General features: G+C 32.0%; 3 protein-coding genes and 1 pseudogene across 3 annotated transcripts; all 4 read left to right on the top strand.

Moving 5' to 3' along the window:
- LOC104776580 (peptidyl-prolyl cis-trans isomerase CYP23-like) lies at positions 177-2,552 on the top strand. Its single transcript, XM_010500678.2, has 8 exons — positions 177-397; positions 695-785; positions 892-1,040; positions 1,185-1,257; positions 1,341-1,430; positions 1,543-1,582; positions 1,920-2,002; positions 2,098-2,552. Exons 1-8 carry the CDS (start codon positions 264-266, stop codon positions 2,116-2,118), a joined length of 681 nt encoding a protein of 226 aa, XP_010498980.1. The 5' UTR covers positions 177-263; the 3' UTR covers positions 2,119-2,552.
- Positions 7,758-9,233, top strand: LOC104776579 (transcription factor PRE6). The gene is made up of 2 exons (XM_010500677.1): positions 7,758-8,133; positions 8,781-9,233. Exons 1-2 carry the CDS (start codon positions 8,005-8,007, stop codon positions 8,934-8,936), a joined length of 285 nt encoding a protein of 94 aa, XP_010498979.1. The 5' UTR covers positions 7,758-8,004; the 3' UTR covers positions 8,937-9,233.
- LOC104776578 (homeobox-leucine zipper protein ATHB-23) lies at positions 11,721-13,092 on the top strand. Its single transcript, XM_010500676.1, has 3 exons — positions 11,721-12,053; positions 12,135-12,505; positions 12,613-13,092. Exons 1-3 carry the CDS (start codon positions 11,951-11,953, stop codon positions 12,901-12,903), a joined length of 765 nt encoding a protein of 254 aa, XP_010498978.1. The 5' UTR covers positions 11,721-11,950; the 3' UTR covers positions 12,904-13,092.
- LOC104778860 lies at positions 24,329-26,216 on the top strand (annotated as a pseudogene).

Raw genomic sequence — 26,684 nt, 5'->3', positions numbered from 1 at the left:
TGGATTTATTATATTGTAAGACCGTATACTACAAAACCGAATTTTCATACTAATTATTTTGTACATAAGATAAGATTATGGGCCTTACTAAATAAACGATGGTAAACAATAATGGGCCTAAATTAAACAAACATTGGGCCCAATACGATTCCGATTATCGTCTTCGACGGGTAAAGAGATTCACGACGAACTGAAAAAATTTCTCGGCCGGTGTTGACTTCAAAACTCTCATTGAGCAGATCGGCGCCAACTTCTAAACGCAAATGGGAGACACGAGAATCTTGATCTTGGGTTTGGCTTGTTTAGCTATTGTCTCCGTTGTTAAAGCTCTGTCTCATGATCCAGAACTTGGTTCTGCTCGTGTCGTCTTCCAGGTTCTTCATTCCTCGTCTTCTCTTCTCTACTGCTTTTGAACCATAGAGCTTCTTCATACCAAACTTGGGGACATGATTGTGATTAAAAATAAAAGCTTTATATCTGTATATACTGGATTTAGTGGTGTTCTTCGTTTTGGGGGTTTCTAGACTTCAGGATCAAAATCTTAAATATGAATTCAGTTTTTTTTTTTTTTTTTTTTTTTCTTTCTTTTTTTCTATATAGCTTAGACAACCCAAAAGAAGCCAGGAAAAAATTTCGTATCATGATATCAACACAAATGTTACAACGTATGATCTGATAAAATAATTTAAATACACNGATTCTATCCCACTGTTGCACCCAAGACAGTGGACCACATCTTCAAGCTTGTTCGTTTAGGAGGCTACAACACTAATCATTTCTTCAGGGTATATGACTTTAAAAGGCTCAAGCTTTAATGTGGTTTTTGCATCTTTGGCTTTTTTGTTATTTTTGGAAGAAGGGGATGATAAGTGTGAGTGAGTCGTTTTGTAGGTTGATAAAGGTTTTGTTGCTCAAGTTGCGGATGTGGCGAGTGGACGATCAGCCCCGATGAATGAGGAGCAAAGGATAGAAGCTGAGAAGAAAATTGTGGGAGAGTTCAGTGATGTCAAGCATGTCAGAGGTACTCTTTCCATGGGAAGGTATATACTACTTTGGTGTAGCTTGGTTTGTTCCTATATATATTTTTATGACTGTTCCTTTTTTTTTGTTGTGTTCATGTCTTTTTGATGAAGATTATTGCAATCTGACGTTTTGCCTCTTATTGTTCTGTTTTTCCTCGGTAGATATGATGATCCAAACAGTGCACAATCGTCATTCTCGATGCTTCTTGGTGATGCTCCTCATCTTGATCGTCAGGTCAGCTATCTTATTAAGCGCTGTCTATTTGCTTGATCTCATTTTTTTAGATGACTAGTAATAAGATTGGCGGTATTCAACAGTATGCTGTGTTTGGTAAAGTTACTAAAGGAGATGAAACATTGAGGAAGCTAGAAGAAGTTCCCACTCGCCGTGAGGGGATTTTTGTTATGGTATATCTCCAAGGCAACTAGCCTTTCAGAACTGGTTTTTTTAAAACGTTTGGCTTAGTAAATAGTGGGATTTTATTCAACTTAGGTAATTCTTCTACCTTCTATTTTGCAGCCGACGGAGCGGATCACGATTTTGTCGACATACTATTACGGTAAATGTAGTCAAATCCCATCAACTTGTTTGTTAGCTAAAATATTTCTGATAACTTCTTCTCCTGACGTTTGATGCTGAAATGGGACACTTCAATTATGGTTAACTACAGTCCATAAAGAGATGTGACTCTAGCCTGAATTGCTTTTAATCAGGTCATTCATTTGTCCTAGGTGATTAGACTGAGGATCTAGCCTTTTTGAACGATTGGCTCTGTTTTGGATCATAATAAAACTAGTTCTGACTATTATGAATCTGTGTTAGTACTCTTAATCAGAGAAGCAGATATCTCTTTAGATGGAATTCACAGGTTAAATTCGTCTAATTTTTTTTGTTAGACACTAAAATGGAGAGCTGTGAAGAAGAGAGATCAGTCCTGAAAAGAAGGCTTCAAGGATCTTTTGTCGAGGTCGAAAGACAGGTGATTGAAAATGTCTATAGATCATGTTTTGGTGATAAGGCTCCACAATTTTTGTATGAAAATCATAATAGTTATGGTCCCTTGTGTTTTAACAGAGAATGAAGTGCTTCCCGTGAATCCAGAACTGTTCAACAAAAGCCTAAAACATCAGGGGAACACAAAGGTAAATGTGTGTCTAGTAAAAAACTTAGAATGCTAGACAGATCCATTTGTTTTGATTGTTTTTATCAGTGTGAGAGATTATAGTTAACAGTGTAAACAGTTTTGAGACATTGAGTCATGGTTTGTTTCCTTCATGGTCTGCAAAATCTGATATCACCGGGACAAAATCCCAGGTTCTGAGCACCAAATAGTCAAATTCTGATCTAGTGAAATAAGCTCGGAGGAAATAGCAACAACACATGTGCTATGCTTTTGTTGCTCTTCTTCTCTCTCCAAAAAAACAAAGGCATGTCTCTCACACAATTAGTCTTTTCACTTTCGTTGACTTTTGTCTCTACCTTCATCCTCATCTTTGTCCCTTTCCTCTTAGTTTTACCTTTTTATTTTGTTTTTGAGTCTAAAAACCCAAACATTACTATCTCTACTGCATTAAAAGAGACGTGGCTTGTTGTGTCTGTTGTTTAGGGTTTATAAAGGACTCTTAAAAAATTAGACCTCATGTTCTTTAGTTAGAACCTATGGGTTTGTGTTTGGGAATTGTAGTGGTGTGACAACTTTAGGTGACCCACACAGTACTTGTTTAGCCCATTGGTTGCAACTTACAAAAGTTTTTCGTATCCGGCGTTTATACGATTCAAGTGTCTATAACAAGTACTAGTTAAATAAAAATCTGACACGTGATTTGATTCACATATACATATCCACTTTATGAATCAGAATCACATCGAAGTTGATTTTAGCAATGCAAATTTGCTGTGTCGAGTTCTACGAATGTACCTGGTTTTTTGTTCACATGATCAGAGAAACTTTAGGTGAAGAACATATTGTAGTAAGTTTATTACAGTATAACAATATTTCTCACAGAAAAAAAAGTGAGGCCAAAACTAGCTTGTAGTATTGATTATCGTCTAATCAACTCAAAATTGAAAAATGATGTCGGTACTTTACACACTGTTTAAACTAGATCCAATTAAGATAAAATACGCCATACTGTTGTAACTCGTGGATTCTTTATTATTTACGTCCAACAGTATCTTAAGATTTGCTTTGATTGACAGTCAATTTTATATAATTGTTTAAGTTTGATAATCCGAAAATTTTAACTTACATGGTTTGTTGTAAAGTTTGAGGACATTTCTAATAATAAAGTCTAACATTTTTATGTGTTTTAATGAAAATTAGTTTTTTTTTAAAAAGAATAAATTAGTGTAAAATTTCATGAAGTTTTTTCTATTATGTCCAAAGATATTATCTTTATTGTTTCTTACTTACATTATTATTTGTTTTGGGATTAAATGGATTTTCTTAGGAAGGCACATTGCAAGTCAAAGTCACAAGATTATTATTACTCGCTTGTTTTGTTCAGTGACTTCAAATTTGTATATATCGTCTTTGTTTCCAAGTGTATGAAATAACTACAAATTCTCTCTATTTATTTTTGTTTTCTAACGTATTGTGTAATAGTACTTGCCAAATAGTTATGGCTGAGTACAAATTGAATACATTTGTTTTACCTCCAGATAATATCTGGTCCGGATTTAAATTTACTTATTATATATATATATATATATATATGGATAGTTGATAAATTCCAACAATTAAATATTACATTGCAATGTGTAGACATCAATATATCGAGAAATTTTTGACAGAAATTGGATTTTGTGTGAGAGGACAACAGTGGCAGAACATCACATGAGGCTTCAATTCATATATACAGCCCTACATTTACTATTTCATTTTTGTTTTCATAAAATTTGTCAATGCTTAGCCTTGTGGGTTTTGGACAAATGTTCATGTTTGGAGCCGTCGTCAGATAAATTTGTAAACATGTTAATATTTGCACCGATCACCAAATGTTGAAATTTGGTATGAGTGTATCTGTTTTGGGTCAGAATCAAATGTACTCTCTCACTATCTGCATCACATTTATCAAAGTAATATATAATATTGACCAATTACAGCTTTATTCTTCCTTTTAACCAATTTATTTCCAACTCATAAGTTTGCTTACCTGTATTTAGTATCATAGAATCATATACTATACTGACAGTTTAAGAAAATGTTGTTAATGTACAGCTTAATTAAATCAGTTTAATAATATGAAAACTTATACAATACTAACTTGTTTCTGTGGCTATAGTAGAAAACTTCAAGTTCCAGATTCATATATATCTTTCTTAATCAAGAGGAGATCATGCCATTTAATACGGTTAAGTCTTTTTCAAACGTAGCGATTCTCAAAGATATCGAAAATATCAAAATATTCTGTCATACATTTTGAAAATTTGTATATTATTGTAATGTTATTAGTTAGGAATTTAGGTTGAATAGTTTGTAACCATTGTTTTTGATTATGAGAGTGGATATAGTTCTTTCAAATACAGTCTTCTCATCATTCTATCAGCAATATATTTATTGTATTTAAAGTCGGACTCGACATGCCGACAAATTGAAAAATACATATTAAACCTCTTGAACTAATTGTGTGTTTAGTATAATATGATTTTATGGATCTAAAAAATGTAACTATGTTTTATATATATGTGGTTGGTGTAGAGTCAAGTTCATGCGAAATCAATAATATCAATTATTGTTATAGATTTCGTTTTAACCTAATCATACTAACAAGTAGAACGCAAATCGGATTCGATCTCAGGAATCCTGATCCTACCTACATCCAAACTAGTAATATGTAGGCCAGGAAGGTGCCACAACACACACACACGTAATCGTACAATAATCAATGAGTTTATTACTAATATTTAAACAAAGTTAAGAAGATTCTCTGTGTAATCCGTTCTCCAAGAAAGTTGTTTAGTAATAATAATCTGAAAATCTTTGGAACATCGTCTTTACTGTTCCACTAGTAATTGAATATATGAACATATGCTTTCATCAATGTATAAGTATTAAAATAATGAGTTATGATTATGAATTTTTTTTTTCTTTTTTTTTTTGTAAATTGAAGAAGAAAAAAACAGAGATTGCGAGACAACACATGCCATGTTTTAAAATCTCGGGGATGGGTTGGTTTTATCGTTATATGTCTTTGACCGTCAACAATGTTTGGCTCCTCGATGGTTTTTTTAACCTTTTAACCCATACCATGAAATGTCCGCAACTACTATTTACTTGTGACGTGATAAGCATCTTCTCATTAAAATCTTGATATTGGTCGGTCTAGGGTTTGCTACAAACAGATAACAAGTTTTTTTTTTTCAAACTACACTTGTTTTATTAACATATAAAACAAGTGTACTATATATAGCTGAGTACTAGCTAGCTAGTAGTTGTCAGTTCATTTAACTTTACAAATTGATAATTTATTCGAGGCATATTCTTTATGAAATTTTAGTGAGTAGAAAAATTACCAAAATTTGTGGGGGATTCTTCACGAAAATTTTGTGGGTTTTAATGATGTAATTAAAGTCAGAGAAAACGGCATAAAATTAAGAGATGGGGTTCCTAATTAATAGGAAAGCTACTGATCTCGGACTGCGTGTAAGGGTAGGTCTCATTAAAAGCATATGCATCATGCATGTTGTATCCACCCCGCCGGAATTAACCGCATTATTCTCTCAGCTTCATATTCCAAATTTAAACCTTCAAGTCTAGTTTGAATTCTGACTTGGACGAATCAAATAGTCTATAAACTATATCCAATTTCTCTAGTGTTTTTGTTTTGTTTTTTGGTTTTTTTTTTGGACGAATCAAAGTCTATGTATTTTCATGTTACATGTGTATATCAAAGTATATCCGAATCTGAACTAAAGTTAGTCGCCTCCAATTGGATGATTCGTTTCATAGGTAATCCAAGATGTTGATTTATTTTGTTGGTACAAGTAATCTGTTCTGTAGCTTTGGGGTTATTTTCAAACAAAACATGCACATACTGATCATTTCAAACTTAATTCCAAACCATGCAAAATCAAGTTTAGTCAATACAAGTCTAATTAAACGACACATACACATTATCATTATTTAGCTACAAAATCACGGTCTCGTTGATAACGAAAAAAAAGAAAGAAGAAAGGAGATTAGTAGATCAGAACCGAATTAATGCAAACATATCTACCACATAATAAAGGAAAAAATCAACGAACTGGAATCCAATGGACAATCAAATACCTATCTCTGCATCTACCACATGATACTCAAAATTAGATTTTTATGGAAGGTATTTCTTTTTATAAAATCGGGTAATATCCAAAACATGATCCGTAATTTTGCTTCAACATTTTTTGGTAGTTTCTCGTACCGTATGTCCTACACTCTTTTGATGATATAGACCACTATCACTAAAGAAAACTAAGAAATTATGACCGTATAATCTGTTCACTCTCTTGTATATATACGTATGTAGTAATCATATTTATTTCTTTCTTTCAAATATTTGGATGTTACATCTAACATAGATATGTGAACTAGTACATATAAACATACAAGTTCCAAAACCATTGAATTTCTAAAAACCCAATGTAAGAGTTTGAAATGATAAAACAAAGGTAAAAGTGGTGAAAAAAGAGGAGAAGAGCTAATATAAGAGGGAAGTGATTAAAAAAAGGGACAAAGAAGTTATACATATAACGTGGGGATGCAATGGTGAGACTGACAGAGAGAGAAGGCAAAGAGGGACAGTTTAGTTTGGCGGTAAACACACATTTTGCCATTTTAAACCCCACTTGATCCCTCTTCTCGTTTCCATGGCCCTCCCCTCCTTTTCTACGTCCCTTTCCCCTTCTTATTTTAATTCTTTGTTTTTCTTCTTTGTTTTTTCTACTTGGATGCGTATAGCCAAAAATGTTGCAATGAGTTAATTCTACTCGGCCCGATTTTGGAAAGCTCTGTAGCATCGTGGACTGATTTTGATTTTCAAAGAGTGCGGATCGATCCATGGTTTAACATTTTTGGATATCATATTTAATTTGGGTTTAGCCAACACCGAACCAATTAACTTAATTTAAATTGGTCGTGTTTTCTATTATGTTTTTATTGGTCCCATTCCCATACCCTAGTCACTGGAAAGTGGAAACCGCTAATCAGTCTTTTAGATAGGTTCTGAGCAATAAACTATTTAACAAGTTTTCTCTCTAACATCTTATATATTATTAGATAGAAAATTTAATTAGTTAAATAGTTTATTGTAGACAAACAATAGAGTTTACATTTAACTCCGTCAAATCTTATCAATATTATTATTAGTCATGTGTTCAACATTGAGAAAAAGGCTACGAAACATGTAGCCTTGAAAAGAAAAAAAAAGAAAAAATGTAGCTTTGAATTTCCAATAAAGGTTGTTAAATTGAAGTGGATACTACGCCATGTGAATAGTTCGATAGAAAGAAGGTTAAGTGGAATAGGAATAAGAGAAAGAAAAAAAAGATAGAAAAAAACCACTCGACGTGGTACTGAGTTTTACACATGTAACGATCAAGACGTTGGTCNTGTTTCTGTTAAATCTTGACGATATATATGAAATCGGTACAAAGAAGGATATAAAGCAGTAGCACATGTGGTCACGTACTCTTGTAAGGATCTAAATGATCGTCATATTTGTACTTTTTGACTAATGATAAAATGTTTNACCCTCCCTCCATGCACTTGTCTCTTCTCCTTCTTCTTCTTCTTCTTCACCTTCTCCTTCTTCCTCTTCTCTCTCTCTCTTCATAAATTTGCATTATAAAAACACATCCACTTTGCTCCTTCCCTCTTCCACACCATCTTCTCCACTCTCATTCTCTCTCTCTCTCTGACACATTTAACTACTTATCCTTCTTGCATTCTTCTCTCTCTCTCTACACACAAATTCACAAACTTATAATACATTAAGAAAGAAGATGTCAAGCAGAAGATCATCACGTTCAAGACAGTCAGGAAGCTCAAGAATCTCTGACGATCAGATTTCCGATCTTGTTTCTAAGCTCCAACACCTCATCCCTGAACTCCGCCGCCGCCGTTCTGACAAGGTATATATATCTACACTTCAGAAACAATTCTTTTTTTTAATAAATTTTTTATCTTTCTTGCATTTTTACATACTCATTTTGTATACACATAACTACGCCTGCACATGGACTTAGAAAGGTCAAATGAATTGGAACCATATACAGTATATAATAACTAATTAATATGCATGGTGAAATCCAACGGCGTGTATTGTAGAGACATGTGGCCTACAATTAAGTATCCGTATAGATAAAGTAACATTAATTCACAGCCTCATTTATGCATATATCTTGTTTGTTCTCTGAATGTTTTTTTTGCAATTAAATTCACAAGTTGGTGGTGTGGGACTCAGTTTGTTCCCTTCCTACTTCCACGTACCTTAACTCCATGTCTCCTCATTACTCTTCTCTACCTATATACTCACCATAATTCTATATATAGCTGAGATATAGGATTAATAAATAGTGGCCGTTTATACCGTTGTGCACATTGAAGTGGTAATCATGAGAAAAAAATGTTTCTGTTAAATCTTGACGATATATATGAAATCGGTACAAAGAAGGATATAAAGCAGTAGCACATGTGGTCACGTACTCTTGTAAGGATCTAAATGATCGTCATATTTGTACTTTTTGACTAATGATAAAATGTTTTAATAAATGGACAGGTGTCAGCGTCTAAGGTACTTCAAGAGACTTGCAACTACATCAGGAACTTACACAGAGAGGTCGATGACCTCAGCGACCGTTTGTCGGAACTCTTGGCCTCGACGGACGACAACAGCGCCGAAGCAGCCATCATTAGGAGCTTGCTTAATTATTAAATCTTCGTATGCCATTAATTAATCTGAGAGCTATTAATCAATCATCCATTCCCGGCCACCAAATTTATCTTATTATGGGTATCTGTTTACTTCTACTTCATATATTATGAGATATAACTAGGGCTTCGGAACATTGTTAGGCCAACTCATATATTATATAATACATATGGTTATATGTATGTATGTATGCATCTTAATTGTATGTGAGGGTCCAGACCTAGGCTGTATAGTAGCCTTGTATCATGAGATCCTCTAATATTTATGATTAATGACACAATCCATTTCCTTTTTCTTTTACTAATGTTGTTCTACTGTTATATGTTGCTATAATTAAACTTGCTGAGAAGATTATCGGAGTAATGCCCTGAAGTTTCTTGGTTAATGAAATTAAGAATACTATACATGTGTATATGCAAATAACTGAGTTCTGCTTTGAAGTATCTGCAATTTAAAAACGTGGAGACGTTGTGATTGAATTTAAGTTGTTTAAAATATGATAGAAACAGACGAAGACCTCGATGTTTTCGAGGTCGTTTAGTTTGGATTATCTGTTTTTAAATATCATCTATGGTGTATGGTATGGTCGTGCCACTTTATTTAAATCATCTTGCATGTGATCATTAATTAATGCGTGATCTTCGTCGTGTATTATTTACACGTATTGAGTCGATAATGAAAGTAATTAATAGCGAGGTGTAATAAAGAAATTATGATTTAAACGCTAAAATAAATGAAATGAATTTCATATATATCTCGTGCAAATACGAAAAGTAGTTTCTCAAATTCATATGCATGGTAGATTAAAATGGAAAAATATGGAATGCAAGAAGGTCATATAGTTTTATTTGAACAGACAGAAATTATTGCGCCTTAAAAGTCACATACTTGTTTTTTTTTGGTCACGATGGTTGGTTTTATTTATGAGCACAAAGGACTATATGTTGGTTTCCATATTTCTTCTAAGAAGAATTCATACATGATGAAATAATTACTATATGACTTAGAAACATGTGATAATGTCATACACGTTCAGGAGATGGTAACACGTTTTTAATGATAATCTCTCAATTCATTATTTGTGATAACATATTATAAGAAATATATATACATATTTTGTATTTTTCCGAGAAATCTAATAGTTTGAGTTATCACAAATTCTTCAACAATGAAAAAACCCATCTTAATTTAAACATGGAGGGAAAAAATGACTCCGGTACACCAACCTTTATACAATCGACCCTAAATGATTGACTAATGAGCCTTGGCCCAATTATGTTAACAAAAGAGCCTTGACTTCCTTTCCTTTTTGCTGTTGTTGCAATGTTAATTTTTGTTTGTTCTCTCAAACATATGGTGTACTACAATCCAAGAAGATATCATAATATACATTAAGAAGGAAGACGCGTGTAGAGTGATTTTTTTCTTGTAAAGGCTATATTAAAACGATTAAAAAATACTTAGAAAATTAACATTTTTCAAACAATATATGAGAATGAGATATCAAAAAGTAAGAAAAAAGAAAAAAACTAGAGAGGAGAAGAAGTAGATAAGACGACACTGAGTTTTGTGATTCCAAAATTTAAGGGGAAGTCGACTTCAGAACCACATACCGCAGATTCCTTTGCTAGTGGCTACACACGTTTGATTACACATTACTACACTTGCCACAATAGTAAGCTTGAGCCTATTTATGACGCTCATGCATATCTTTCATGTTTCCATATGATATGATGTAAGTTCCGATTGTCCTTCTTGTTGCTTCTTTTTGTTTCGTTTAGGTTTCCATTTATTTTTTTGTGTCATGATGATTAGAAGATTATAACGTAAAAAGACAAACCTAAACGTAAAGAAACAACCGGATCCTTAAAGAGACATGCATGTCCATATCTATATAGTATATACATATAATTAAATGTGTTTGTTTGTATACCGTTAGATTTCATCATCTATCTTAAGTATTCTTAGAGAACATGTTAAAAATTGCACCTTTTCAAATCTCATGGAACATACAAAATTCATACAAGTAAAAGTATGTGTGCCTTTAGTAACTCGGGGTTATTCATAAACATTTAAACACAATTTGTAAAACTTTTAGAATATAAAAAATAATTTGATAGGGGCGACTAATATGTACAGTAGTTGTTAAAGTATTTTATCATAAGTCCGACCAAAATGTCTAAGAAAGTTGATAATTCGAATCTTAGAAAAAAAATGAAAAAGAAGAGACCAGCCTCGCCTTTAAAAGTGGGCTTTGTGTCAAAACACAATCTGTAGTGTAGTGATGAAGGACTCTTGTTCCCGGAAAGTATGTTTACCTACCATAGAGAAAAAAACCTCATGTTCTGTAAAAAGGCTTTTTAAAAGAAGATGTCTAATCATATCATAGACTAGTGAGAATTAGCATGTAGGGCCTTAACATCCAAATTTAAATCGATATAATGTATGTTGTTGAAAGAAAAAACTATTTAACTCTAATATTATAGTGAAATGTTAGTATTTTGATGTCTTTAGATTTTTAAATCAAAAGTTTTGAGTATCGTATATAATTTACTCAAAGTACCTTATAAAAATATCACATAACCAAATCAATGTATAATCTATTTTGTTGTAAAGAACCATAATAAACAATCTAAACAAATTTGCACAAAAAAATCCATCTCTAATCTACTATACCCAATCTAACAGGTTGGATACAATGCACAAGCCCATATCCACCCTTTCCAATACCTATATGGCTATATACTCATACAACGTGAACGTAGTATAATCACCTCTCTCTCTGTCTCTCTTATCGGCTTTGAGTCTTGTCTCCTATTTTATATACTCATATAATAAAGAAAAAGAATAGAAAAACAATTTTTTAGCCTAGCCTAGCTAGTATTTAGCCTATAAGTGGTGTATAGTCTAACCCGATTCATTTCACCACCATCCTTCTCTTCTTTGTTTAATTTTTCTTTATCTACTCTGAACCAAGACAAGGTGGTGGAGGATAAACAAAACAACTAACAAGAGACATGTCTTGTAATAATGGCTTAGCTTTCTTCCCTGAAAATTTCAGTCTCCAAAACCATCAACAACAAGAAGAAGATCATCCCCAACTCCTTCAAGACTTCAACGGTACATACATCGCATAACACCTTTTGTTAAACTTTTTCAAATCCTCTGTTTTTGCTTCTCACGATCTGCTCTGTTTTTCAGGGTTCCTAGGTAAGAGATCTCCAATAAACAACGTACAAGGGTTTTGCAATTTAGATATGAACGGTGAGGAAGAGTACTCAGACGATGGATCTAAGATGGGAGAGAAGAAGAGGAGGTTGAACATGGAGCAATTGAAGACGCTAGAGAAGAACTTCGAGATTGGTAACAAACTCGAGTCAGATCGAAAAATAGAGCTGGCTCGTGCCTTGGGATTGCAACCTAGACAAATCGCTATTTGGTTCCAAAACAGAAGAGCTCGATCCAAGACAAAACAGCTCGAGAAAGACTACGACATACTTAAGCGTCAGTTCGAGAGTCTTAGAGATGAGAACGAAGTTCTTCAAACTCAAAACCAAAAGCTTCAAGCTCAGGTAAACAAGAAACTTCATATTTCATAACACAACAAAAGATTCAAGCTCAGCTCTGTTTCTTAGGTCTTTTAGGAGTTTCTTAGATGGTATTATATTAAACTATGCAGGTAATGGCATTGAAAAGCAGAGAGCCAATAGAATCAATCAATCTGAACAAAGAAACAGAAGGTTCTTGTAGTGACAGAAGTGAGAACATTTCTGGTGACATCAGACCACCGGAGATAGACAGCCAATGCGCTCTAGGCCATCCACCGACAGCTACAACGATGCAGTTCTTTCAGAATTCATCGTCAGAACAGAGAATGGTGAAAGAAGAGAACAGTATCAGTAACATGTTCTGTGGAATTGATGACCAGTCTGGATTTTGGCCATGGCTTGATCAGCAACATTACAATTGAATTGTGGTTCGATTATTATTTTTTGCATCAAATTGAATTTAAACATTCTCGTTTTTTTTCTTAAGTGATCAGATGATCCCATTCATGATTAGTCTAGCTATCTATATGCATAAGCAAAAGATCACACTAGTGTATTTTTTTGGTAATATGGGGGAATTTTCATCATATAATATAATAATTAATCAATCATATGGGACCGATGATTAGACAATAAAAAAAAGCCTGAACCATGTGGCTGTATATATCGTACAACTCATATCCAGAAACGCTAAGAAATTTTAAAAAAAAAATTAAAATCCACCAAAAAAGACTTTTTCGTGAAACCAATTATGCTTATGTCATAAATCACTCTGTCGGGTGAAAAAAATAAAACACTACACAAAATGAAGGAGGACATCACCCTTAAATAGATGATAAATAAATATTAATTTATAGATAAAATGTCTTAGTCCCATTAAGGAATATAAAATCTTACTACTAGTATTAAATACTGATTATGAATTCTATTTATAAACTGTAGAAATCATATAAGTTAAATGGTACGATTGAAGTAAATGTAGAAAAGTGTGAAAGAAAGAGCATCAATTTTACAGATTCCGAGGAGAGGATGAGGACAAATAGGGTTGGAAAGTGGTCATTCTCCTTTCTGAAAATGGACCCAACACTTTTTACCCTTTCATCGACACTGACATCGCCCGACGAGGCGACGACTCCAAATTAATTATATCAGACGACTTATCAGCTATCTCTTACAGAAACTTTAAACCATCTTTACCTTTTTATGGAATGAGAAAGTATACAGGAGGAATGCGATATATATATATGTGTAACAAGACATAAGTTGACACGTAAAGTAAAACTGAAAGAGTATATTACATTAACCACGGCAATAAAAATTAAAAAGCTTGTGGAAGGATGGAAAAGTTAAAAAGTGATTAGTTTACGAAGAGATGGGGTTATAAAAAAAAATTGATTGGGGAACAAGAAAGCGACAGAATCCTGAAGGCAAGAGGATTTGATCTTCGTATTATATATATATATATAACGTTGACAACCAAACACCTAGGGGAGATTAAGATTGTAAAATGCGCTATTTTGGATTTAATTAATTCAAGAATCTTCATGGGATCATGTGCATTCTCCTTAATCTAATGTTTTATAGGTTACTGCAGTACTTTTCTAATGATATTTTCTTATTCGCAAATTTAAAATCTTTGGCATTTAGGGTGACAGTTCTACATATGCCAACACGCAATTCCACTCCTCTAAGAACAACTCTTTTTAAAAACTTAAACAAATCTTAATTTTATGAGTCTAACAAAATTATTAATTACCTGTAAAGAATAACTAGGTATGTGGCCATGTGCAAGGAGGTTTAGTTCCCTAATTAAGTACTCACTTCCAATGGACAATCCGAACATAGATGACCGGCAGGAACGTAATGCGGAAAGTATGAATTAATCCTTAATTGGATGGAGTTTACATTTCATTTGTTCCATAAATTTGGTCCCATTTCATGTGTTCTATAACTAATATATAACAAACATTATTTTTATTTACTCCCATTTTCTTATCGGTAATGATTATCTATTGTAAAATATGCCTATTTTGCAGATAATTAACATAGCATTTCAAGAAAAGAAACAGGAAAGAGACAAAAAAAAAAGGAAAAAAAAAAGAGAGAGTTGGGATTGAAATGCATGTGACTGGCAATGACATAAAAGATAGCGGTTCAATGTTTTGGACTTTGTTTAAAGAGTTGGCAAAAAAAATCATTCGTTGCCATTTCACTTTGCAATGCACTTTAATAGCATTTTAATTTCCTTTGTGAACATAAAAAAAAGGTATTTTACTTTTGTCAATAATGGTCGAAATTGTAATAAATTTTAGGTTTATAAATATATGTATACACACATGCCGAAACCAAGAATTGGACTTTAGAAAGCAATTTTGGCAAGGACTCATCTCATCTATCAAGTAAACTAGAATATGACCCGCAATATATCGCAAAACAAGTTTTTTTTTTGTTTTTTATTAATATACTATTTTATACTAGTTTTATTAATATATTATTTTGTTAATTTTAATGATTTACTATATAATCTGCGGTATACTGCACAACAAATTTTGTTTAATATAATATTAATTAAATCAGTTTGATTCGATATTTTTTATATTGGTGTTGTTAAAATAGTAAAATGAGGATTTAATCGGTATTAAAGTATCATATTAATGATATTTTATTTTTTAGTATTATCAATTCAATCATGTCATATCATATAACCCGTCATGTAATGTAACTGCTTTGTGTTATTTTAAAAATTTAATATGTTTAAATATTTATAATTTTAAATTTTTTATTAAGTTTAGATATATAAGTTTTAAATTATAAACTTCTTAAAATTTTATAATTTACTATATACGGTAAAATTTACTATATATATATATGTTGGAACACACACTTTTTATATTAATTGAGTAATATATGTTCATTTAAAAAAAATCAAATCACAATATATGCAGAAAATATACATTTTTATTAACTTTATGTATTATATGATGATTCACTACATTTAGAATTTAAAATCAAAAAGAGATGATAGGAGAATAATGTTTTAAAATCTGGAATAAATCTTATAAATATCTATATTAATTGCAGAACGTTACATATACTGATATTTAAAATAATTTAATTGTGTTTGGTTATAAGTATAGTAGAGAGAGTTAACTAAACTTGTTTGGATATGAATATAAACCTCTAATGATATTCAATAGTAAATGTTTCCAAAGCATATTTTTGAGCAAAATATGCTGCAAAAATACTAGTATAGATACATAATCAATCTTTACAAAATGCATGATCTCCACAAAACCACTTTGAGTACTAAATTATGATTTAATATAGACTGGCAGAGCTAGAAAAGCTAATTAAGAGGGTCATAAATTCATTTTATATAAATAGAAATTTTATTTACAAAAATATCATTACAAATATAGAGTTTTCAATCAACTTATAACTAGGTTTAGCAACAACATAAATTAAAATTTTGTTAAGAAGCTGTTAGTTTGGTCAAAAAGGCCAACCAATATTGTTAATAAGGGTTAATGATCTCATAAACTATAGAGAAAATGAATGGTATATTTATATTTTCAACTTATTTGTGATATATGAGCTTTAAAAGGCTTAATATTTATCTCTAAATTACATTTGTGTATCTAAGAGGGGTTAATAGAATTTATAAAAGAGTGTCAATAGCTTTCTTGTCAAATAATTATTTTTACAAATAAACTAAAAATTAAACATGCCATGGAGGTCATATGACACCCATGTTTCTTCACTACCTTCCCCATTGAAGAGAGCTAGAATAGCCTGATGCATGCAAATGATGAGTAAAGAACTAAATACGAAAATGCTTCAAGAAATATCTTATATTATACTGTTATAGTGATAGAAATAGGGGTTATCTCTATTCTAATACATGATTAGAAATACGTAAGAGTCATGAGGTTCACCATTCTAACATCTTCACCATTTACTTTAGATATACTTTATTTACACTCTAATTCAACGGACCCAATTCGTCGAGTGGCTATCAACTATTCATCAGAAAAACAACAACTTTAGAGTCATGAGCGCATAATATTTTGGAGGGACTAGCAACCTATATACATATTTTATGGAATAAATTTTATATTGTTTTTGAATGCACTAGACTTAGTTAGGCCAACAAATGGTTATCACATTAATTCAGCCTTATTCCAAAACTGTTATCACTTATCATAAGGAATAGTGACTAGTTAGTAAAATGCTCCAAATGCTTATTGAAGAGAAAAATAAGATATTTCATTTCATATCTCATGTATAGTTTTATAAAGCGAATTCATATGAGATGTGATTACTTTTATATTCTTGAATATTGACAAACGATTGAAGTATGATTTGAGTACTAACTAGAAAAAAAAACATTATTGATATAACTAAATATGTGTATTTTTATAATTCTTTACCATTAATTTAATTTATAGTATTTAAATAATAATTATAATAAAATATAAATTAACATTAACCTAAATATTTATCTATTTCAACCAATATCTATTCAAAAATCCATTAACAGATATGTCAACAATTATCTAGCTCTTCAAGTAATTTTGCCAAAACCATTTATAACAATCCGTAAATTAATTTACATGAAGAGAGAATGATATGGAAAATATTTAAACTTGATAGTTTGAGAGAATTTTAGAATTTCATCAGGAAAATGAACAAGTCCAAATACTTTGATTTTTCCACCTAAATTTTCAAACTCACTTTGCCCTTATGCGATTTCTCTTGAAGATGAAGATTTAATTTGTCCATCTTGAAACTTTTCAAGACTCAACAAATAATATTAGTTGATTTCCTCCAAAGATTCTTCAATAACTAGGATTCAATCACTAGGAGATAACAAAATCAGATGAACCAGACAAAACAAAATACTCGATTCTCTCAAATTTAAAGATTCCATTTATGCTCTTTTCATTGACGATCATTACTAATTTTTGTATTCACAGACTCTAAAGTAATTTTGTAGTTCAATTTATCTAATCATTAATAATGATAGTTACTAATTATTTCTTCTAACGTTAATAATCTTATTTTCGAAAATGAGTTTATTATTATTATTTGACATTAATTAAAAATGGTATCATCCTCATGTTCATCATTTGAAACGACGGTCAGGATCTTTTTGAATCTATTAAACAGTCTTGGAAGATGATTTGTAAACAAAGCAACTAATTTTTTTAAAAACTCTTTATTAAATACTTCATTGTAATTATTTATCAAAAATGGCGAATTCATCTATGTTTTTTCATTTATGAGTTTTCTCTGTTTCATCTCTGTTTGATTGATTTGATTTTTGCAGCTTTTATTCAAGAAGTTGAGAGATCCTTTGGCTCAAAGAAGATGGTGCCCAAAACCCTTAAACCGTACACGATTCTTCTTTCTCTCGATGGCAACAAAGTTCTCCTACAAGCCTTTATGACGTTTTAAAACTCTTCAACAAGGGTGTGTTGTCTCGTGAGGATCTTCTCGATGAGATCAAAAGCTTCAAATTATAACATCTTCAAAACAAGATACTCGATTCTCTGAGATCTTCAGGTCAGATTCTCTCTCCTTTTCATATGCTGTTTCTAATTATCACTTCTTCAATGTAGTGTTCATGGAGGAACTAGAAAGATCCCTTGGCTCAAAGAAGATCCCTTGATCATGGAGGAACTAGAACAAACCATTCTTCACTGACTTTTGGGCTCAAGGATGAAGGATATGATAGGTTTTGCTTTTCCTCTTTTCGTTCTCTTTTCACCTCTCTTCATTTTAATGAAATTTCTAAGAGACTAGGCAGAGAGCTATATAGTTGTATTTGTAACATCTCCTCCTTGTTCTAATTCAAGCTATCAATTGCATCAAATCTTGTTTCCAATTCTCTTTGACTAATTCGGGATAGAGAGAGATACATCATTACTAATCAGTTTAAATGTAATTGTAATTGTAACATCTCCTCCTTGTTCTAATTCAAGCTATCAATTGCATCAAATCTTGTTACCTGTTATGTTTGACTAGTTCGAGATAGAAAGAGATACATCATTACTAATAAGTTTAAATGTTGATTGATTATGAATTGCAATAATATATTAGAATGTTAAGCTAGCAACGACAAAATGAATTTGAATTCATCATCATCGTCTCCGGTGACAGCAAAACGAACAAATATGTTGTGTCTTGAAAAATATAGATCACTACCAGATATGGCATAGTGTAAACGATTGTCTTGTGGAAGAGAGGAGAGAAACTTTGAGAGAGAGAGAGAGAGAAGGCAATGAAATTTCCAAGAGACTAGGCAGAGGCGCATAATTGTAACATATACACATATTGAAATTGTTTGTTTCTGTTTGAGTTCGACCATCTCCCATGTTTCCTTTACATCACTATGTCAAAAGCATCTTCAGCCTTATTTGCTTGAAGTTTTGGATATGCCTTATAACTAACTATCCTCATTAGCTAATAGAGGCCTGCAATTTAGAATGGATCAGCATCACAGAGTCGGTCATCAAACATGGAGAATTAACTAACTTAGCCTCAAAACATGCAAACTAAACCTGAAAAATAACATTACCAGTGCTAATTAATAATAAAAGGAGTGGAATCAACATTGTAAAGTACAAACTGTTGAAAATTACCTTGAACTCTTCAAGAAGATGCAAGAGAAAGAGAAGGGAAGAAGACCAAACGATCGACCAACCGGTCATAAACTATACAAATATAAGTTAACTTTTTAATTAAAATATGAAAATATCAAATAGGTTTAAACAAATAAAACTCACGAAAACATCAGGTAATTTTGATTTGGAAGGAACACTACATTTATGTTCCTTTATACCCCTTTTGATGATGAATTGATTGTGTACACACATTTCCTTTTACAAAACATTATTTAAAAAATGATAAATATTATGAAGAACAAATCTAAGAAATTTGGTTAACGCTTAAAATGTTAGGGACATATTTGAATGACTAAGGATTAGAAGTCATTTTATCGATGTGTCATCAATCCGCTCTACACTCCTCCTCCAATTTTGTAGCAAAAGCAAAGTTTAGTTGTTTCATTTTTGCAATGGTATCTCCCTACTAATTGTTTGTTCCATGCCAAATTATAATAAATCAGATGCATATTCATAACAAATCAAATACAGTGTGGTGAAGAGGGACATACAACCCATTCTAAAATACAATTTCTTGTAAGGGTTTGTGTGTACTTTTTTTAAATGACTAAATTCAAATATTTCATATACTAAAGTAAATAATTACGAATTCAGAAAATAAGTAGAATAAAAACATTAATAATAAAAGATTTTTTTTTTAGTTATTAAAGTAAACACAAGGAAAATGCAAGAAAGTAATAATTAATAATAGTGAATTTACCAAACAATGTTTGAATAGCTTGAAATGACGTGCAAGTCAGGTCTTAAATTTAAGTGTTAAAAAATCAGCGCATAAAAATAAATTAACAATAAAGAAAAAACCAGAGTTTCCAGTGCTCTTTTCTACATTAGGATCATCGGAATCAAGTCAAATCATAGATCCTTTAGAAAGGCAATACTCTCGATGTGTTGAGGTGCGATACGGACAAGACAATCACCATGGTTTCGGAATCCATAAGAGCGCCTAAACTCTTCATCATCTCCAATTCCTAGGAGCCTGACTCTTCTCATTTTCTTTGTTTCAACACTATAGTAGAAAATGTAGAAGGGTCGAACATCGTATGACAACTTCTGTGGGGCAATAATGATCTCACCAGCCTTGTTGATGCCAGGAATACATACTTTGACATTCCCAACATAATCCCACACAGAGAAGGGAAAAACACAAGTTTTCTTTTATCATTTATGTTTCTTAGGGTCTTCTAGTATCCATAAATCAAAACTGGTGAAGCGACAATAGGGGTCTCTCACAATGGAAGCTAGCTTCCCTTTGTAGTCTATGAAGACTGCATCCTTCTTCCATTGCAGGACAACGTTAGGTGCTTTGATAAAACTGAGTTGCTCAGATCTAACATCAAAACACACGACAAATAGATCTTTGGTTTGGGATAAGCTATAAGCACCATAGTAGAGAAAATCGTTGATGCATATATTTGGTGGTAACGGGCTATAAGGTCCATGGGTACTTTTAATGTGTCTCCATCCTTTACCATCTCCCAAATTAACCAAATTAAATTTTTTTTTTTTATATATATATATATAAATCAATTGAGGGACAATAAGAGAATAATGTAAAGATATATGAATCTAGGTTTGTTGAATCATACTCATATAATCAATTTTGAAAGATATTCACATCAAACAAAATTTAAATCATTATTCTATTGAAATTTACAAAAACAAAAAAATAAGAGAACCAGGGAGAAAAAGCTCATAGTTGCAAGCCTACAACCAATCAAATTGACTAATAAGATAAAATCAAGTATAACACTTGGAAGATATGATCGATGTGGGTATTAGATGGAAAATGACACCAAACAAAAGTTAGATAAATAAATCAATAAATAAAACAACCCAAATTTTAACAAAGATGAGTAAATCAATGTTGATTAATAAATTAAAATAAAATAATAAATTACCTATATTAATACTTGAAAGAGATGATTGTTGCGGTATAAATGGAAAACGACACCAAACAAAAGTTAGATGAAGGATCCAATAAATAAAACAATCCAAATTTTAACAAAGATGAGTGAATCAATGTTGATTAATAAATTGAAAGCAAATAATACTAAAAAAAAAAAAATCTTTTCAAAGTCCATAAAAATATGTATATATATATATATATATAAACAAAAAGGTGTGAAAACAAAAAGGTATGAAAACAAAAAGGTGTGAAATAAAAAGGTGCAAAAACTAACAAGTGCAAATATTGAAAGTTGGGGTACGACGAAGAAACACAACTTTTGGATCAAAATATTGCAACTTTTGAGATCATTAACAAATCTAAACCGTTAGATGAGACATTAAAAACAATCTCATCCGTTAGATTTAAATTGACCTCTAAAAATGGGTTTGCTATTATATATAAATTGTTTTTAAAAAACACTCTAATAAATCTATTCTTTGATTTTATTTATTAACTTGTAAGTTTAAAATCAAAATAATACTTAGTAAACAATAATTTCAAAATTTGTTTTAATAGTCCATAAAAATCTATATATAATAAATAAAGAGGTGTAAAACATAGATGTGTAAAAATTAATAGGTGCGATTTTTGAAAGATGGAGGTACGACGAAGAAACATGATCATTGGAAAAAATAACTTACAACTATTGGAATCTTTAATAATTCTAAACCGTAAAATGAGATAATAGAAATAATCTCATCCGTTAGATTAAAGTCGATCTTCAAAAATGAATTTGCTATTATATATAGATAGAAATGTTAATCTTATTTCAAGGAAATTGAATAGCCAGCTGCAGAGTTTAATAATCAAGATATCTGTAAAGCTCGGTGTGACAAGATTATTAACAAACTCAGGGAACAAATCTTGGTTGCCGCAGGACAAAGTGTACGTTTTTGGATTTGTGGTTTCAACTCTTGTTTTGCGGCAGCTCTTGTTTTCCCTTTGGTAACCATTTCAATTTATTTTATAAACTACAAAAAATAAAAATTATTCCATGAGAGATCAAGCTAACAATAAATCAAACTGTTGTTGTGGTAACCAACACTATAATCTCTTTACGACCATAGTCATCTTTTAAATATGGCACATGGCGTTGATGAGGAAAAAATAAGAGTGCCACGAATGTGATGAATACTACAAATCTTTTTCCCTATGTATTGAAGGAATTGCCAATTGTTCTATCCCAACGGAACTCCTCAAATTTCATATTTTTTTCTACCAGAATTAGAATAATTTCATAATCTATGAAATATTCTCAAAGAAGTTCAAAGGAAAAATTTAAGAAACAAAAGCTTTTCAATGACACATATTATTGTCGACTGATCGGTTTGGTGGAAAAGATAAAAAACTGCACTTTGTTGATAAAATCGTCAAGCTTTTTTCTTAAACCCATTTCTCAAAACACCAACGCCTATTCATCATATCTACACCAAAAAACTATTCTATTACTAAATGAATTAATGTTCACTAACAACCCCTACGTTTCGGTCAATCCCACTTGGGAGAAGTTGTCTTGGCCTCTTTTCACAGCGATACAATTGCAGTTCGAATAGTAATAAATTCTGATTTTTTTTTTCTGGGAATGATACATAATTTAATCTAATGATTTTGAAACGATGAATGAAGTTTTATTATTTAAAGTTGAGATCCTTTATTGAAGAGAATTATTGTTACTATCATATTTTAATCGTTTTGTTGAACATGTAAATTTATGCATGATAGCACATGGTTGCCTACCTTTCTCATCGTTTTTGTGGTTTTGTTTCCTGTCACACGAACTCGGCAAACCCAGGTTCATGTCTTCATGTATTATGTATTAATGTATATCTCTTATTAAAGTTGCTATTTATAGTTGCCATAAAATCTGGTTTTTTGGCGGCAGTGGAATTATGATTATTTTGTGAATAATAGTGTGATCACAAGCATTAAAATGGGTTTGCGGCATTGCCGTGGGAAAGAGATTTGGAAGAGCTCGCTATTAATAATTTTTGTTTCACAGTTTCTTTAGTTTTAAATATATAAATGAGATGAAGAGGCACAACGAAAATTTGTGAGAAGAGGGAGAAGCAATGCTTCACAAAAACGTGAATAAAAAGGTTGCAATTGAAAAGACACATCCGATGGTTTAATGTATTTTTAAAAACACAGCCCTTAGATTAATAAACAAACTAACTTCAACCGTTAGATTAAAAATGACATCAGCAGTCTCTTAAAGACAAACAGAGCATTTAAGAAAAACCAAAGTTTTCTTTAATCTATAATTTATACTTCCTCTGTCTCATAAATATTGATGTTTTGAGATATTTTTTTGTTCCACAAAGATTGATGTTTTGTAAATTTCAAGAAGTAATCATTGAAAATATTTAAAATTTTGAATTGTTCTTGGTTTAAAATTAAATTATATCTCTTTAGTCAAAGAAAAAAATATATTTAAACTCAGTAATCATTGTTTTTTTTAAATGTGTAAAAGCTTCTAAACATCAATCTTTTAGAGACAGAGGGAGTATATGAGAACGAATTGGAGGAGGGAACAAAACCAATTTTTTGGAATGGATACTAATAAATTCATAAAAATACCTTGATATAGAGATTGATGCAGGTTAATTTTAAAACACTCTAATAAAACAAATCTTTGATTTTATTTTTTACTTTACTTTTAAAATTACTCTGAAAACAATAAATTTGAAACTTGTTTTTGTAATCCATAAAAGTTTATATATAATAAATAAAAAGGTGTAAAATATAAAGGTGTAAAACATAGAGGTGTAAAACAAAAATGTACAAAAATTAATAGGTGCGATTTTTAAAAGATGAAGGTACGACAAAAAGATGCAAAAATTAAAAGGTGCAATAGATGGGGATACGACGAAGAGACACGATTATTTGAAGGAAAAAAATTTGCAACTGTTGGAGTCATTAATAATTTTAAACCGTTAGATAGAAAAGTGGAACTAATCTTATCTGTTAGATTAAAGAAGACACAAAAAAGTGGGTTTGCTATTATATATAGATGTTAAACATTTTTACATGTCAACAAATAAGGAATTAAGTTGAGTGGTAACTGGTAAATATTGGATATACATCTTTTGGAAGTGAAAGCAGACCACATCAGAGATGAGTGGCGCACACGTTTGTTTCTGTTTGACCATCTCTTTTGCTTTTCGTTTCTCTTTTGTATGTTATTTTTGTTCATCGCCCTGTCTATATCCTCTGTTTCTTCTTCCCATTTTCTCTTTGTGTTACATTATACCCTTTTCTTCGGTCTCTACCTTACATCAAGATCTATATGATCTCTTCCTTCTGTATATAGGCTCACTTCTCGGATATGATACTTTTGATTTCAGTTCTTGCATCCATTTTAAAATTTCTCTGATGGGAAATTGTTTTGGTTCTTCCAAGAAAGTAGATAGCAGAGAAAGTCCTTACCGTGGTATGCTACAGAACACCTTTCTTTCTCTCTCGGATTTTTCAACTTGTTGTTATATATTGTATCTGATTATAAAGTCCTAAACTGAGTTAAGACATATATATTTGATTAAAAAATGTGTTGATTCCTCAGGATCCTCAAGAATCTCTGCCAAAAGAGGTCAATCGTCACGGCTTTCAAGCTTAACCATACAACCATCATGTTGCAGCGATGACAGGAGTTTCACGTCTCTTGAAACTCCGCAAAGTGAAGGAGAGCTCTTAGCATCTCCAACGCTAAAGGCATTTACGTTTAACGAGCTAAAGACAGCCACTAGGAATTTTAGACCAAATAGTGTTATCGGTGAAGGCGGTTTTGGTTATGTCTAACAAGGATGGATCGACGAACGCACTTTATCGCCTTCAAAACCAGGGTCAGGCATGGTCGTTGCTGTCAAAAAGCTTAAAGAGGAAGGGTTTCAAGGACACAGGCAGTGGTTGGTAAGCTCGTTAATTTATCCCTCTATATATGCCTTTAGCTATAGAAACCTAAATAAGAAATTGTTGATTTTGCAGGCGGAGGTTGATTGTCTTGGGAGGCTTCACCATAAGAATCTTGTCAAACTAATTGGATATTGCTCGAAGGGTGATTACATTCGGCTTTTGGTGTATGAGTACATGCCAAAGGGAAGCTTGGAGAATCATCTGTTTAGACGTAAGAATCCCCCAAGTAACAGTCTACTGTCTCAAACTAATAAAGAAATTAAAAGTTATATGGCCTTACGGGTCTCTGTTTCTATACAGATTTACAAAATGTTACAGATAAAATAGTGTTGCAATCAAGATCTGTATCACTGTGTAGGTGGGGCAGAGCCGATTCCGTGGAGAACAAGGATGAAAGTGGCGATTAGTGCGGCGAGAGGACTTGCTTTCCTTCACGATGCTCAAGTCATATATCGAGACTTCAAGGCCTCCAATATTTTACTTGATTCGGTACGATTGTTGAGATTTAATGCAAACCAAACAAAAGTCAAGTAAGAAAACATATTAATTATGGTTTGGTTTTGACTTGCGCATTTAATTCTGATTGATTTATATGTCCATCTCTACGTAGGAGTTCAATGCGAAGCTTTCTGATTTGGGATTGGCTAAAGAAGGGCCAACAGGAGACAGAACACACGTATCAACCCAAGTGATGGGAACTCAAGGCTATGCAGCACCTGAATACGTTGCCACTGGTCGTATAACGGCCAAAAGCGACGTTTACAGTTTTGGTGTGGTCTTGCTCGAGTTACTGTCGGGACGTCCAACTTTAGACAAATCGAAAGTAGGAGTGGAAAGAAATCTGGTGGATTGGGCAAAACCTTACTTAGGAGACAAAAGGAAAGTGTTTAGGATAATGGACACAAAGCTTGGAGGACAGTATCCTCACAAAGGAGCTTGTTTGGCTGCTAATACTGCGTTGCAATGTATTAATCAAGAGGCTAAGTTGAGGCCAAATATGTCTGATGTGTTATCTACTCTTGAAGAGTTTGAGATCATGTGTAAGTCGGGTTCTACTTCAAAATCGGTCATGACATTGTCATCTTCCTCCTCTTCTCTATCGGCGACACGAAGAGTTAGAGCTCCTCTTGCTGATCCGGTGTTGTCTAGTATAAGATGTCGACGTGTTCGGTCAAGTAGCAAGCAAAGTTAATAGTTAGGCTTTCTGAGTGTATGTACTTTATTTTTGGAAAGGGAGGTACTGTGTCTGTTTGCATTTTTGACTTTCGTACATTATACACATACAAACACATCCTACACCTTTTCCCTCTTAAAAGAAGAAGAAATATAAGACAAGAAAAAAAAACAAAAAAAAACCATGAAAGAGCACTATACTATCTTACACAAATTGCACATTTGATTATAAAGATTAATGTCTTAATTAATAATATTTTCAGCGGAAAGGCATGCAGAGAGAATGATCTAGCAAGCTTCATTTGATTTATATAATCCATGCATCTACCTTCTCGTCATCAATCTAACAAAGGATTAACGCCAAATTAACACAACCAAAAAAGCTCTCTTACGCAAAGTAATTAACTTATTATTAACTAGAAAGTTGCCCGTGGATTTTTTAAATAATTTTTATTTTGATAATTGTAATATAATTTATGGTTTTATA

This window comes from Camelina sativa, chromosome 3, assembly GCF_000633955.1.
Source record: "Camelina sativa cultivar DH55 chromosome 3, Cs, whole genome shotgun sequence".
In the NCBI taxonomy this organism is placed as follows: Eukaryota; Viridiplantae; Streptophyta; class Magnoliopsida; order Brassicales; family Brassicaceae; genus Camelina; species Camelina sativa.
The sequence above is the reverse complement of the archived record's forward strand: the minus strand, read 5'-3'. Positions and strand labels throughout refer to the sequence as shown.

Excerpts from the sequence above, each read along its gene's own strand:
- LOC104776579 (XM_010500677.1), top strand. The coding sequence starts at position 8,005 with ATGTCAAGCAGAAGATCATCACGTTCAAGACAGTCAGGAAGCTCAAGA. Across the intron at positions 8,134-8,780 it reads GCCGCCGCCGTTCTGACAAG|GTGTCAGCGTCTAAGGTACT; the intron begins GTATATATATCT and ends ATAAATGGACAG.
- LOC104776578 (XM_010500676.1), top strand. The coding sequence starts at position 11,951 with ATGTCTTGTAATAATGGCTTAGCTTTCTTCCCTGAAAATTTCAGTCTC. Across the intron at positions 12,054-12,134 it reads ACTCCTTCAAGACTTCAACG|GGTTCCTAGGTAAGAGATCT; the intron begins GTACATACATCG and ends TCTGTTTTTCAG. Across the intron at positions 12,506-12,612 it reads ACCAAAAGCTTCAAGCTCAG|GTAATGGCATTGAAAAGCAG; the intron begins GTAAACAAGAAA and ends TAAACTATGCAG.